This window comes from Nothobranchius furzeri, chromosome 10, assembly GCF_043380555.1.
Source record: "Nothobranchius furzeri strain GRZ-AD chromosome 10, NfurGRZ-RIMD1, whole genome shotgun sequence".
Taxonomy (NCBI): domain Eukaryota; kingdom Metazoa; phylum Chordata; class Actinopteri; order Cyprinodontiformes; family Nothobranchiidae; genus Nothobranchius; species Nothobranchius furzeri.
Window position 1 is genome coordinate 46511491 of NC_091750.1, and position 14826 is coordinate 46526316.

The 14826-nt window shown below is 41.2% G+C and overlaps 1 protein-coding gene across 5 annotated transcripts in view; it reads left to right on the top strand.

Moving 5' to 3' along the window:
• The window catches only part of LOC107386432 (disks large homolog 4), a 99967-nt gene extending 85373 nt beyond the window's left edge, over positions 1 to 14594 (top strand). For all 5 annotated transcript variants that reach the window (XM_015960812.3, XM_015960810.3, XM_015960811.3 and 2 more), the window contains 9 exons: positions 3341 to 3517; positions 3798 to 3840; positions 3926 to 3956; positions 7233 to 7280; positions 7397 to 7498; positions 7668 to 7840; positions 9118 to 9230; positions 9341 to 9432; positions 11473 to 14594. In XM_015960812.3, coding sequence (XP_015816298.1) covers positions 3341 to 3517; positions 3798 to 3840; positions 3926 to 3956; positions 7233 to 7280; positions 7397 to 7498; positions 7668 to 7840; positions 9118 to 9230; positions 9341 to 9432; positions 11473 to 11579 — 886 coding nt within the window. In that variant the 3' untranslated portion in view covers positions 11580 to 14594. The remainder of the gene's footprint in view (positions 1 to 3340; positions 3518 to 3797; positions 3841 to 3925; positions 3957 to 7232; positions 7281 to 7396; positions 7499 to 7667; positions 7841 to 9117; positions 9231 to 9340; positions 9433 to 11472) is intronic.
• Positions 14595 to 14826: the final 232 nt, after the last annotated feature.

The window sequence follows — 14826 nt, forward strand, 5'->3', positions numbered from 1 at the left end:
TCATGGTTGCGAATGACCACAGTCACCAATTCTTGTCATGTGTCTTGCCCATGTATGTCTGATCTCTGAATTGTGTGTACTGAAACTCTAATTTCCCTCTGGGATGAATAAAGTATCTTTGATTTGATTGATTTGATGTTCTCCCTGTGCACACGTGGGGTCTCTCCGGGTACTCCGGTTTCCTCCCACAGTCCAAAAACATGACTGGTTTCTCTAAAATGATCCTTAGGTGTGAATGTGTGTGTGTGTGCTTGATTGTTTGTCCTGTGTCTCTGTGTTGCCCTGCGATTGGACTGGCAACCTGTGCAGGGTGCATTTTTAGGTTCTTTTTTAAACACAGGAATTTTTTTTTTTACCTTGCTTACAGTTTCGACCACTCCTGCAGTCTTCATCAGAGCTAGCCACTATGGCCGCTCTCCTCAGCGATGACATGCGTGATCCAATGTGTAAACCCCATCGTCTCTGTTCATGGTTCCTTGTCCACGTCTCCTTATTGCTATGGCTGAGATATCAGCAGGACGTAAGTGTGGAGTCATATACGAAATCCCATGCAAACTCTGCAATAAATCATACATAGGAGAAACCAGACGCCAACTCAACACACCAACAATAGAACATAGAAAAGAGTGTGAGAAGGAAACAAGCCGAAGACACACGAGCAGCAAAACAAGAAGCAGAAAGTACAATAAATAAATCTGCCGTAACAGACCACTGCACAAGAGAAAACTATAAAATGGACTGGAACAGAACAAAGATCCTAAACACAGAACAGCAGAAATACAAAAGATGGATTAAAGAAGCCTTAGAAATAAGGAGACGTGGGCATGAAACCATAAACAGAGAAGATGGGGTCTACACATTGGATCACGCATGGGACTGTCATCGATGAGAAGAGCGCAGCCCTGAGATAAACAGAAAAGGATGTGACACCACCATATCTGAGGAAGACCACAGCAGTGGTCAAAACTGTCAGCAAGGTTAAAAAAAATGTTTCCTGTGTTAAACAACCTAAAAATGCAATCAGAAGAAACACACAGACGGAATATGCAAAAGCGGTCGAGGGTGCACCCCGCCTGTTTTCCCAGAGATTGACAGGCACCAGCCCCCTGCGTGGACAAGCGGGACAGACAACGGATGGATGGATGGATGGATGGATGGATGGATGGATGGATGATTAAAGCATGCTTTTATTATAGCTGTTAACATTTTCACTGAGTCATTCACACGCCTGACCTAAACCCATTTAAGACGTCAAAATAAAAGTGTGATCATTTCCTGCAGACTGTAAGAAGTAAAATAAATATATATTTAATGTGTGTCTGCATTAACACAGATGGGTTAAATTTATGCCTGATGTCCAGCTTGTTTTACTTAAAGAATTTAAGTAGAGCTGTGTGATATCATATCGTTCATGATCCGTATGAATGAAAATATCTTGAGAGATAAAAATGGGATATTGTGATATAAAATATTCTGTAACCAGCAAATGGACCCTTGAAACCTACACTATGACATCATTTTAAAGAAATCTAAATTTTAGATTAAAATATTTTTTATCTAATGTTAAAATAACAATTTAATAATTACAATTATTTCATCAGGTAAACATAACTTATTAGGAAGTAAAATTGACCCTTTCCACCTTTAGATCCTCCACCAGGGAGCAGTAGACATGTTATGGCAGGTTTCTGCTGAAGGTACTAATCCTGATAGGCCATCTGGATGTTTTAACCCTTTAATACCATTTGTGTCATGTTTGCTTCATGGCTTTCTGAGACCTCTATCTCATCAACATGATCAAAATTTGCCCTAAAAACCTGTTGTATGTAATCTGATGCATGTATTCTGCTCCCTACTGGATTATGATGCCTCTACAGGCAGCTCAAGTTTAGTTTTGATCATTCCCAACATGGCTGCACCCAGTAAGTGATCCACTCGCCTTTTTCAGGTAAATCATTCCTAATGTTTGAGAAGTTATGGTAAGAATAACATGAAAAGTTAAGTAATTTCTTAACAAAGATGGGTTTTCTATTGAAATAGTGCATTTTTATTAAGTAGCTCATTCTTTATTACAATCAAACCATATTAAAATGTCTATCAAATTTAATACTGCAGGTATAAAATGACGTTTTTGTAATTTTATCTACAGAATACTTAATAAAATACAAATACATACTATTTTGACTATTATGACTTAATTATTCTAACCGATCACTGAAATACCATCTTCAAATACATTGAGTATTTTCACAATAAAACTTCCTTTGAAATTATGTCTATGCTATATTTACACGTGTATCCAGTTTAAGATGTATGAAAAGACTAGAAGAAAAAGATGAGAAAGAGAAAGTACTTTGAAAATATCAACATGATATTGGATGTTAATTAGTTGGCAGAAGATGAGGAAGAAGAATGGACTCCTCAGGACTTGCATGAAAGTTCAGATAGCACCGATGAGGAAGAAGAAAGCAGGAATGTAAAGATGTGAAAATGTAGGCCTACCAATATCCGATACTAATTTTGTAGTTATATCCGATAACTGATATTTACCAATATTGCATGAATAAAAGTAGGGATGTATGAAAATAACAACACTGAATTATTGCAATATTTCATGTTCAGATATTGAATCGATAAATAAAAGCAGTGTATGAATATTTATTATTGAGGAATTACATGAAATCATTTACTTTATTTCTCTTTTGTGGTGCAATTCAAGTCCAGCTGTGAGGTAGCAGATTGAAAAAGGTTGTAAAAAGTGTGAAAAACAATAAAAGAGGAAAAACTTAAAAAACATGTTCTATAATTTCAACATGTTATTGACAAAACTTTTTTTCCCCTCAAAAATGAACATTGTTGTAAACAAAAAGTAGCCAAAAATTTCAAATGTCATACAAAAAAATAAACCCATAAACAATACGCTATAGGGGGAAATGTGGGTTTTGTTTTAAGGGTTCATAATCATTACAGTTCCAAAATATCTGAATTTTCTGGCTATTTTTGATGGGTTGGGTCTTCGTTAATGACTGACACAGAGTAAAAAGACCTGCATAAATCAGGAGATAGAAGAGAGAAAATGGTTCTGATAATAGCTTCTCCCTGCAAGTGACGGAAAAAACTCTGAAACGACGCCGTCATAAATATGAGAAAACATGTCCCTGAAATGTTGAGAGGCTTTATCATTAACGCCTAGATGTCAGGAAGTTCTCATCTCTGTTTCTGATTTTAAGATCATACCTTTAAATTTAGCATCAGTGACACTTTAAGCTGCATTTGTCTCAGAAATCTCAGGAGAGGTTGAAAAGATCATCACTAAATGCTTTCCTTTCCCTTCCCTCAGGGCTCTGTTTGACTATGATAAGACTGCAGACTGTGGCTTCCTCAGTCAAGCTCTGGGCTTCCGGTTCGGGGACGTTCTCCACGTGTTGGACTGTGGAGATGAAGAGTGGTGGCAGGCCCGTAAGGTCAGCCCGCAGAACGAGGCAGAGGAGGTCGGCTTCATCCCCAGCAAGCACAGGTCGGACCTGGTGTGTGTGTGTGTGTGTGTGTGTGTGTGTGTGTGTGTGTGTGTGTGTGTGTGTGTGTGTGTGTGTGTGTGTGTGTGTGTGTGTGTGTGTGTGTGTGTGTGTGTGTGTGTGTGTGTGTGTGTGTGTGTGTGTGTGTGTGTGTGTGTGTGTGTGTGTGTGTGTGTGTGTGTGTGTGTGTGTGTGTGTGTGTGTGTGTGTGTGTGTGTGTGTGTGTGTGTTTCAGCAGCTGTTTTAGAGACTTAGTCAATAAAATGCTTCATCTTTCTACAGGGTGGAAAGGAAAGAGTGGTCTCGGGTTAACACCAAAGAGAGGGTTTGTTTACTCACCCGTGCACTCTGAATGAGGTCGCTTCTCTTAAACGTCTGAGAGTTAATCTGAGTTTGGTTTCTGTTTACAGGACCACGGGCGAGACAACGTGGGCACTCAAGGTAATTAGTATAAACACAGACGTATAACATCACTAAAGGCTGGCTGATTTTCCCTGATTTAGGCTGATTACTGCAGTGATTCAGAGGTGGAAAATACAACACAATCAAAGGCAATTTCACAAATCATGCAGACATTCAGGAAATGAAACGTTTTAGAATAATAAAGACAGAAAGCATAACGGGAGAAAAAATAGTCAAGTTTTAAAGTGACAGTGTGTAGTTTTCTGCCACTAGGGGGCAGGACATACATTTCAGGGTAGTTTTACACCATATCCCCGTGACTGTTGCTAGTTTAAAGTAAATGTAAAGTAATGTTGTTACCTGTGGAGCAGAAAGCATGCAACCTCTGCACGGCTGCTCAGACTTTGATGGTCCTTCAGTTCATTCCGTCGAGAATGCAGTGTTGTTTGTAGTTTTTCTGGCATTGTACTTCACAGATCTGCTCGAGGTTCTGCGCCTGCTGGTGATGTCATCATACTAAAGCAATACCACTCTTTTTCAGTTCTGTTTTGTCACATCGGTTTTGGACAGAGTTTAGCAGTTTTGTTATTAAAGAGAAAATTGCAGGTTATTTTTTTTCTTATTCATATAAAATGCTGCCCAAAAATACTATTTGAAATGCTTATTGTGGATATTTTGTTGTAAAATACACAACAGCAGAGTTTTCTAGTAAAAAGTGGCCTTTCTCAGCAAAGCTTCTAAAAAAGCTCTTTTTTCTAAATCTGAACCTCTGACGTGACCAAAGGGAGTTAGAAGCTAGGCGCTGCCTCAGCTCAATGTGGAGAGTGGCTGGTTTTAGTTTAGAGAGGTCATGTTATCCAGTCAGTGTGTGTTTACGAGTTTTGGATTGTGTTCATTTAGATAAACTAGAGTCTGTGAAGGCTGTACCAGCTCCAGCCTGTCTGGACATCGAGTCCACGGGTTTCCAGATAAGAGAAACAACGCCTCTATCTCTGTGCCTGAGGGCGTTTCTGCAGCTGAAAAGACGGACTTCTGTAGCCCACATCGGTCAGTACCGGGACAGGGAGGTCCACGCTGGGCTCTAGAGACCCGTGGTGGGGTTAAAAAATTAAATGTGGCTTTCTGGAGCTCATATCCCCATCAGAACCAGGTCAGAACCGACCACCAGAAGAGACACTCGGCTCAGCGGGTCAGCTTGTTTCTGGGTCGGAACCGGATCAGAACAGCCGCCTGGACCTCCAGGAGAGGATGCACAGCTTTTAAAAATACCAGCTGGACCGGCTCGCTGGTGTCTGGGTCAGATCCAGCTCACAGAAGCCCACCTGAGCTCCAGAACCGGATGACAGACGTGTCTCTCCCTCTCTAAGCACTAAACTACGTTACGTGAACGGATATTACCGAGTATGAGACAGCTGACAGACGCTCATTAGTTTATTATTGTCAAGTATTAATATTGCATTAATTGACCAATACTATTGTAATTGTCTGATACATGATAGTAATCTGTACAATATTGTGATGTTAGCACATGAGTTTAAGCTAACATCGTTAACTCACCTGCTGCTCCCCAGCTACTTCTCCCCAATCTCTCTGCTTTGACTGATGGTCTCTCCCTCTGGTTTGTCTCTGCCCTCTGGGGCGTGCAGCAAACTCATAACTTCATGGGTCTGGTCCATCAGAAGTAGAATTATAAACATTTAAAGTTTCGTCTGTGTCAGAGCCGCATTAGAGTCCATATTTTTCTCAGGACTCCCTCAGCTGACGTCACTTGGTTTGGCCAAAATAAAAAAAAACTTTCTCACAGAAATGACTCTAAAAGCCTAAATAATTTATGCATGTGTAAAAAATGTTTTAAACCAGTTTCTATTATGTTTCTCTAAACATTGGTTCATGGTAGTTTCTAACCTGCAGTTTGCTCTTTAACTTTGTGTTTCTTACTGCCTAAATGTTTGTGAACTTGGTATCGTAACTTCCATAAGTCATACGTCCAGCCAATCTAGTGTTTACTAGACAGGCACCTCGACAGGCGAAGAACCCCGAGCAGGCCAGAAGAAAACACGTCTAATATGGCGTCCCCAAAGTCGCTAGACCCACGATAAGTACTTGATTTTATGGTTTCAATTATGATAAGAAGCCGCCAATATTCAACAACTGGACATCATTTTATTCATTTTCAACAACATTTTGATGGATATTTCCAGAGATTAATGGTAAAAATACATATTGTCTGTTTAAATCAGCACTTCTTTTGTTTTCAGCATCCAAGGTAGTTTTTAAAATGCTACCATTATCTAAGATAAATGTTATATTAAAGAAAATCTGTGTAAAAAGAAGTTTTCTTTAAATTAGCTGATTTTGTTACACATCAGAGGCCCATAAGCAGGATTAGTGTTTTTAGTGAGGTGATTTCAGCTTTAACTCCACAAATAATAAGCAGATTAATGTTCAGCATCCATGTAATAATGCTACTTCCAGACTGATCTTTTTAAATATTTTGTTTCTCAGACAACAAGCTTCTTTTTTTTGTGTGTTCTTAGTGTGTGAACATCTGACCAGTTTCATTTTCCCAGCTATGTCTTATTTAGCCTAAAACAAAATGATTCACCCAAAGCTCGTTCCTGTTGGCCTTTACAGTTTTAGAACCATTTTCTTTCCTTTAATAAAATGACTGATTTATAAAATAGCTCTTTTCCATTTCCTGTGACTCATTTGGATGCTCACTAAACTTTTTGGTTTTCATGTTTGCGTCTGCATTCATCCTTTCAACTGTTTTAACAGCCAAGTTGAACCATTCAACACATTTTTAAAACCATTTAAAAGCCAGGATGACAGAAAATGAGCCTCTGCAATAAATCGGTTCAGTTTGGGATCATTTATCTGTTTGTAAATCTTTTAGTGCAAAGTCACATCTGTCTCACGTTTCTCAGAGGCAGCGCACATTCAGCAGACTCATTTAACATTAAAATACACAAACCTAACTAACCGTCACATTCTGCTGATGCGTAAATGATGCTTATCCATTCTCACATTTATACGGTCAGCATCTGTTTCGGCCAGCTTCCTGTTTTGCCTGCTGCAGCTGTGATGCTTCGAGATGGATGGAACAATTTGACTATTTGTGTTCCTTAAAGGAGTGAAATAATCAACAGCAATCCAGGACCACAATTTGCATTCACATGCACAAAGAATGCCTCCAACATATAAGCTAGCAGCTATTCAGGGCATATGAGTGATGCACACGGGCGTGACGCCAAGCTGAATCTCATTTCTAATAAAAAAACGATGTGATGCTGACTGCCTCTGTTCTGTCACCAGGGAGAGATAAAACCCCCCACAGTTATGAGACAGTTACTCAAGTGGAAGGTAAGACCCTGCAGGAGCGGCGGCTGATGGCTTTAATATGACATTTCATTTTTGTTTTGATTTCCCTTATTCGACTGATCCCACTCTCTTTCTCCTTCCTCTCTCCTCATGACAAGTGCATTACGCAAGGCCCATCATCATCCTGGGTCCGGTGAAGGACAGGATAAATGATGACCTGTTGTCCGAGTTCCCTGATAAGTTTGGATCTTGTGTCCCTCGTGAGTAATCACACGGTCGCGCATAAAGACTGATCTGCACAGTATTTAATTATTTTTTATTATTATTATATTTATATTTTGCTGGGGGGGCACCACCTGCAGCATTTCTAGTTTTCATTTGAAAATGAGCATATGCATTCTTTTTATTGTTCCCTTCTGCTCCCGACAGACACCACGCGGCCCAAGAGGGAGTACGAGGTGGACGGGAGAGACTATCACTTTGTGTCATCCCGGGAACAGATGGAGAAGGACATCCAGAGCCATCGGTTCATCGAGGCAGGACAGTACAACAGCCACTTGTACGGGACGAGTGTGCAAAGTGTCCGTGAGGTGGCCGAGCAAGTACGTAGGAATGATGATGAAAAGGAAAATAATACGTACCGCTTGATTTCTAGAGTGCTTTTAACGCGGCTTTACAACCGACCAAAGCGCTGCACATGGTAAAACAACACAAGCAAAAAAGGGAAATGGAATCAAACCACTAAAACAAAGTCAAACCACAAAATGCTAATTCACGGATTTAATATTGAAGTATGATGGTTGCTTTATGGTTTAGGAGTTGAAGGCCAGGGAGAAGTAGTGTGTTTTCAGGTGTGATTTAAAAATGGAAATGAGTCCTGGGAACCCCCCAAGGCTCTTTACAACACAAGCAGTCATTCACCCATTTACACACACATTAACACGCTGGTGGTGATGAGCTACATTGTAGCCACAGCTGCCCTGAGGCACACTGACAGAGGCAAGTCTGCCGTACACAGACGCCAACTGTCCCTCCAACCAGCAGGCAAGGTGGGTCAGGTGCCTTGCCCAAGGACACAACGACAGCAAAAGACTGAGCGGGGCTCGAACCTGCAACCTTCTGATTACGGCAAGCACTTAACTCCTGTGCCACCGTCGCCCATAAAATAGAGGGCACTTGTCTGACCTGGAGAGGAGGTGCGTTCCACAGTTTTGGGGCACAGATGGAAAAAGCCCTTTCCCCACAGGTCTTCAAGCGTGCCACAGTGAGGAGGAGCTGATCTGCAGAGCGTGAGGAGGGTGGTAGAAATGGAGGAGTTCGCTTAAATAGGGAGCGGTCTGACTGTTCAATGATTTAATTACAAGAAGCAAAATTTTGAAATTGATCCTGAACTGAACAGGCAGCCAATGGAGTGATTTAGGTTTGGGTGTAATGTGCCGTCTTCTGTCAGCTCCAGTCAGAAACCTTGTTGCTGACGTCTGGACGAGCAGCTTTACGGATGCCTTACAAGCAGGAGTTGGAGTAATCTAGCCGGGATGTAATGAAGGCATGAATCACCCATTCTGACATAATGATTATTATTACATTTTATTCATATATGAAGTTATGAAATAGAAAAACACCTTCTTCACTCACATTTGATCAGACTCAAGGATGTTATTTAAACCTGAATATCAAAATTCAGCACATCAGCTCTAGCCTCCAACAGCGCTTTCATTTGTTATGACACCAATGATCAATTTTCCCCTAAAAAATCCTCACGACCGTGTGTGTGTGTGTGTGTGTGTGTGTGTGTGTGTGTGTGTGTGTGTGTGTGTGTGTGTGTGTGTGTGTGTGTGTGTGTGTGTGTGTGTGTGTGTGTGTGTGTGTGCACAAGCAGCAGGGGAAGCACTGCATCCTGGATGTGTCTGCTAACGCTGTCCGTAGACTACAGGCAGCTCAACTTCACCCTATCGCCATCTTTGTTCGGCCCAAGTCGCTGGAGAATGTTCTGTATGTATTCACAACTCCTCAAATGCAGCATCAGCAAAAACGTGCTATGGCAACAACTGTGTGTGTGCGTGTGTGTGTGTGTGTGTGCGTGCGTGTGTGTGTGCTAACAGAGAAATCAACACTCGTCTGACAGAGGAGCAGGCCAGGAAAGCGATGGACAGAGCCCTCAAACTAGAGCAAGACTTCCTAGAGTGTTTCTCAGGTGGGAATGCTGTTATCACAAAGATGTGACTATTTTACCCATTTGGCTTTTGTATTTAATTTCGTAGAACATAACATTTACACTCAAGTGTTAAAGATCCAAATAGCCCTGAAGCTAAAGACAAGTGGGAGGTAGATTACACCAGATGTGATTTGGTAAAAATAAAATAAAATAAAAAATAGATTCACTGTTTTGTTCATTTTTCTTCTGTTTTGTTAAAAATTTGTATAAAAACAAACTTCTACTAATAGAAATCCTGATCCTTCCAGCATATTTTTACAGATTAGCAAACTTTTACAGTTTAAAGTTGAACTTGATAAGTTTTCCAGTTCGCCCTTTACTGGTTGGAACAACAAGCTAATGCTAACAGATATTAAATAAGCCTTAAAAGAAAAAGATCTACACTGCTTGACAAAGCAAATATCATTACTTACAAAGAAGCTAGGTCACCATCAGTCTGTGATTTCTTATGTTTCCAATGTTCACTCTAGTTTAGTTCCTTGCTTCCCCTCTCAAAAGCAAACTGGTAGCCTTTAAACTAGCTACCAGCACAGTAAACAGCTATTGCCGTAAAGGTTGGTTTATGCTTGACGCATCTGCGAGGTCCGCACGGCTCCGCGCGGCCCAAAATTTCCGCAACGCGCACCTAGGAAATTTTCTAACCACGCGGACGGTCGGACGCGGAAAAACATGGCGGACTGGCAGAGGTTCGTAAATACAGACATTTGTATGATTCAGCTCTCAGAGATCACCGTGATCAACATGTTGTTAATAATTCTTGGAGAGAAATAGCTCGCACTGTCGGAAAAGACGAGGACGCTGTTAAAAAATGCTGGAATGCCATGTTGTAAACAGTAATTTTTACTTCTACAATGGTGTAGTGTTGGATGCATGCCATAGAGCTCCATGCTGCCCCATTCAGTCTGGGAGAATACTGGCTCACCGCAGAGATGAGCCGCATGAACCATAAACGCTGCGAGTTGTAAAGCGCGTTCCAGCCACGAGCCGCATCACCAAGCGGAAAGTAAATGCGTCAAGCATAAACCAAGCTTAATGCAAGCAGAGACAGCCCCCCCCCTCCCCCCACTAGTGTTCCTGTCCAACCACAAAACTGTTAAGTGCAGATTCCGGTCAGCAGAAGGCGACAGAGTGCTGTCCAATGTGAAGCTGGTGAATGTTCTCGCTCAAAACCACTGAAACCAGTTTGAAAACAAAAGTGTTTAAAGTGTTAAACACTATCAATTGTTGCTTTAATAGATTTTAATCCCAAGGCATGGGATATTTACGAACAAAAACATGCAAAAAGCACAGAACTTTAAAACGTCTTCCTGAGAGCATTCATGTGGACCATTCAAGTTAGGCAAGAACATTCTGTAAATGTGCACGTCACCCATGATCTTTCATAGAGTTTAAGATCATAATAGCTGTTTTGGTCAGATTTAAAACTAATTTATACAAAATGTCTCCCAGATCTTGGAGTTCATGTGTTCTCTCAGGTCAGACGTTTCTACAGGAAGACAAAAGCTGTTTTGGTTACGTAAACTTTGGCTAATGCACATCAGAGCTGCTGTTTTAAATCACCGTTAGCACTCAGACGTTTAGCACTCACGGCGCTTCTGTTAGGTACGCTTCAAGCTTCATTCATCCACTGATTCATGACTTCCTCCACCCTGAATGAGATGAACGCTTTGAGTCCCACCAGAGTCTTCTGGGATAACTCAGAGATTTTTAATATTTTAGAGATGCATTTAGGGCACATCCCAGCAGCAGATCTCTGACAGATCCAGTGCTGTCTGCGGTTTCTACCACATGCCAGATTGCTGTGGTACGTGACATTGTATCAGACACTGAAAAAGTAAACAAGTTTCAAAATGTGTGGAAACATTTGTAAAAAGATTTTTTTGAATCATTTTTCTAAAAAGTTGCTCCCTAAGTTGTCTACCAAAGGCATCCTTTAATCTTATCATTTTTCTGCCTCCTTCCTTCTGTCGCTGCTCGCTCTTTGATGATTTTCTTCTCTTTTCTCATTTCCTGCTGCAGCTGTCGTGGACGGGGACAGCTTTGAGGAAGTTTATCATAAAGTAAAGACAGTGATTGAGGAGCAATCGGGGCCTTACATCTGGATCCCCACCCGGGAGAGGCTGTGATGCTGCACCCGGCCGACCTCCCCTCACTCTCCTCTCCTCCCCCCTCCACCCTCAAGGCCGAGCCAGCCTCGCCCGCCTGCGAAGTCCTCCAGCGAAGTCGGCGCTTAGGCTGCAAATGACACAGAGACAAAAACAGGAAGTGACCCAGTGAGACAAAGAAGGATACCAAAAACAATAAATGAAGGAAACAGAGACTTTATGACTCGTGTAAACACACTGATGTGTAATTAAACTGAAAGAGACAGAGAGAAAATATTTATCTGTATTCCACTTTTAATGAAGTAGGGTTCAATACTTGAGGCCCAGTTCACGATCAGCATTAAAGTGTGTTTTGGCTGTGACTGCACCCTTTAGTGATGCTTATATAACGTGCACATACATGCATCTAAACCCAAATACACAATCAGATGCGTTTCCCCTCCTGATATCAAGTAAATTCATTGGAAAACAGTTCGATTTGAGTTGAATTTTCAAGCCAGGTGTGAACTTCGGTCCTTCATGTAGATCTTTAATCAGTCTGTGTTTGGATTCCAGATGTTAGAGGAGAGGTCAACACAGGAAGGTCGGAGATCACCTTTACAGACCACCATGCAACAATCCTCCTGCAAGATCCCCTTGGCTCTCTGTCTTCCACTTCCTGTTTGTTCTGCCTGGTTTCAGAGCAGGGTTAGGGTTAGCTGGTTTCAGAGCAGGGTTAGGGTTAGCTGGTTTCAGAGCAGGGTTAGGGTTAGCTGGTTTCAGAGCAGGAATGTTGGCAGATTGGGAGCAAAGCAGGATTCCCTTTTCACCCTTTTTGAGCTGTGGTTCCTGAGGAGAAGTGCCTCAAAATCCAGGACTCACTTCTTAAATAATTGAATGGATTATTTTAAGGCAGTTCAAATAATTATGTTTAAAAGTCAATATGATGAATTTGTGCATGCTTCCTCAACAACAAAGGAGACGAGAGCGATGAAGAAAGGCAGACGTGAAGGGTTTTAGCATGTCTCGTCAAGGTAGAAGAGGCTGGCCCCGAGCCAAATCGATGCTCTGATTTACAGTTTAGCCTCTTACGCGCACATGCTCACACACAAACACAGTCTCACACTCGTCCAGCAACACGCACACACACCCCTCTTGCAGTAAGAGCAGGGGGAGACCGGCTGTTCTGACCCGCTTGTCAGAATCCAGGATGAATGTTATCTCTTTAGGCACAAACAGCTTAACTTCACCGCCGGTCACTCTTCCAAAAAGATCCCCCTCAACCACAGACGTACACGCTGTTTGCAGTGGCCACAGCAAAAGCCATTGCATTTGTGTGCGTGTGTTTGTACATGTGTGTGTGTGTGTGTGTGTGTGTGCGTCTGCAGACGACTGTGGCGACTCCTTTCGCGTGGAGGGAATAGGTCTTCTTGTATTCTCTCTCTTCCACTTTTCCCTGCATCTTTCTCCCTCTCAAGTCCACACAAATTAAAGCTAAATCATGTTTAAAGAAAGAAAAAATATCCAAAAAAATCCATGGCCTATATATATGAATATATATATAAATATTTATCTTTTTTATGACAATTTCTAACAGGAATAAGTCTGTACAAATCAACATTTCCGAGCAGTTTTCTGTTGATTTATTTGGGTGAAATTGCTGTTTTGGTTGTTGGATTTCCTCATAGACACATTTTATTGTTGTAAAACACAATAAATGCTGAACAGAAAGGAAAAAAAACACATTTAAGATGATTTAGAGAAGACCTCAGACTCAAGCTTTGAACTGACATCTATGACATGTTCTTGTTTGAAAAAAAATACATGTGCAATGCAGCTGTGTGTCTCTGTGTGACTGTGTGTGTGTGTGTGTGTGTGTGTGTGTGTGTGTGTGTGTGTGTGTGTGTGTGTGTGTGTGTGTGCGCTTGTTTGCTGCCTGTGCGAGTGGTGAGAAAGTGTGTGTCGTATATAAATTATAGATGATGCTATAAGTGAAAATACATCCTTTCTTACAGCTTATGGCTATGATGTATAAAATGTGTGTGTGTGTGTGTGTGTGTGTGTGTGTGTGTGTGTGCGTGTGTGTGTGTGTGTGTGTGTGTGTGTGTGTGTGTGTGTGTGTGTGTGTGAGAGAGAGAGGGAGAGAGACACACACACATATGAAGATGTAGTGCAATACTGCTATGATGTTATGCAATGAAGATGGATTTATGTGTAAGATTTTTAAAAAGGGGTATCTAAAAAGTTTGCACTGGTGGCATTAAATGCTAATATGAGCAGGAAGGGGGCGGGTGAAGACCGATTAGGAGCATGCATTTGTATTAACTTCTGTGTTCTGAATTATAAGAGTGAAGGTTTTGATGGCAATCACCATCCATATTTACTGATTTTCTTTATTTGATCCTCTCAGCATAACGTGGAAGCCAAACATGTGACAAAAATCTATATTTTTTTGTTTTCTGGTTTATTTATTTTAAATTGTCACTTGTCCATCCCGAGTTGGATTTTTTTTTTTTTTTTCCCCACATCGAGAAAGCTTTTGGGTCTCGGCCTGCAGACGATGTAAATACAAAGTTGGGTTTCCATGTGGATTTAGGGTCAAAATGCTAAATTCAAGCAAATAGAAGAAGCCATTAAGAGCTACAGCCCAGTTTAAATTACATGTACACTCTGGGTGGGCAACACACTCACGCACACACACATGCACAAACAAAATAGCATGTGCACATATGCGTTTACATCTACACACCAATGGAGTCCCAGAGAATGTGCTCATGAATGGAATAATATGTTTTCAGTTTCTTTCTTTGAGGGTTCGGTGTATTTCTTAATATCTCTCTCAGCCATCCGTATCATAGTGTGATATTCCTTATAAAGTATATGAATTTTTACAGAAAAGACTGAATACAAAGTTAATGACAAAGTCAACTGATGCAGAAAAATATATTCAATAAATAATGACAATATGAAGCAAAATAAAATGTTCCAGTTCAGTGAAGCGCTTGTTGTAAATTAGCTATAAAATAATAAAATTAATTTAAAAATGCTTTCTGAAAATGGACTCTGATGTCTTCTTTTGTTAATGCAGTTCTACGTTTCCACGTTGGTTTGATCCCTCACGGCTCCACAGGTGGACGTGGATGGGCAGTCGGACCAGAAGAGGGTGCTCCATCTCCATCCTCAGCTGCTTACACAAGCTCAGCTGTTTTCAGCAGAGTTGCTCTAGTTTTTTATTTATTTTTTAGATGACGGCTTTCCTGGTGAAAAACCCCTTCCTCCTCTCCTCAGG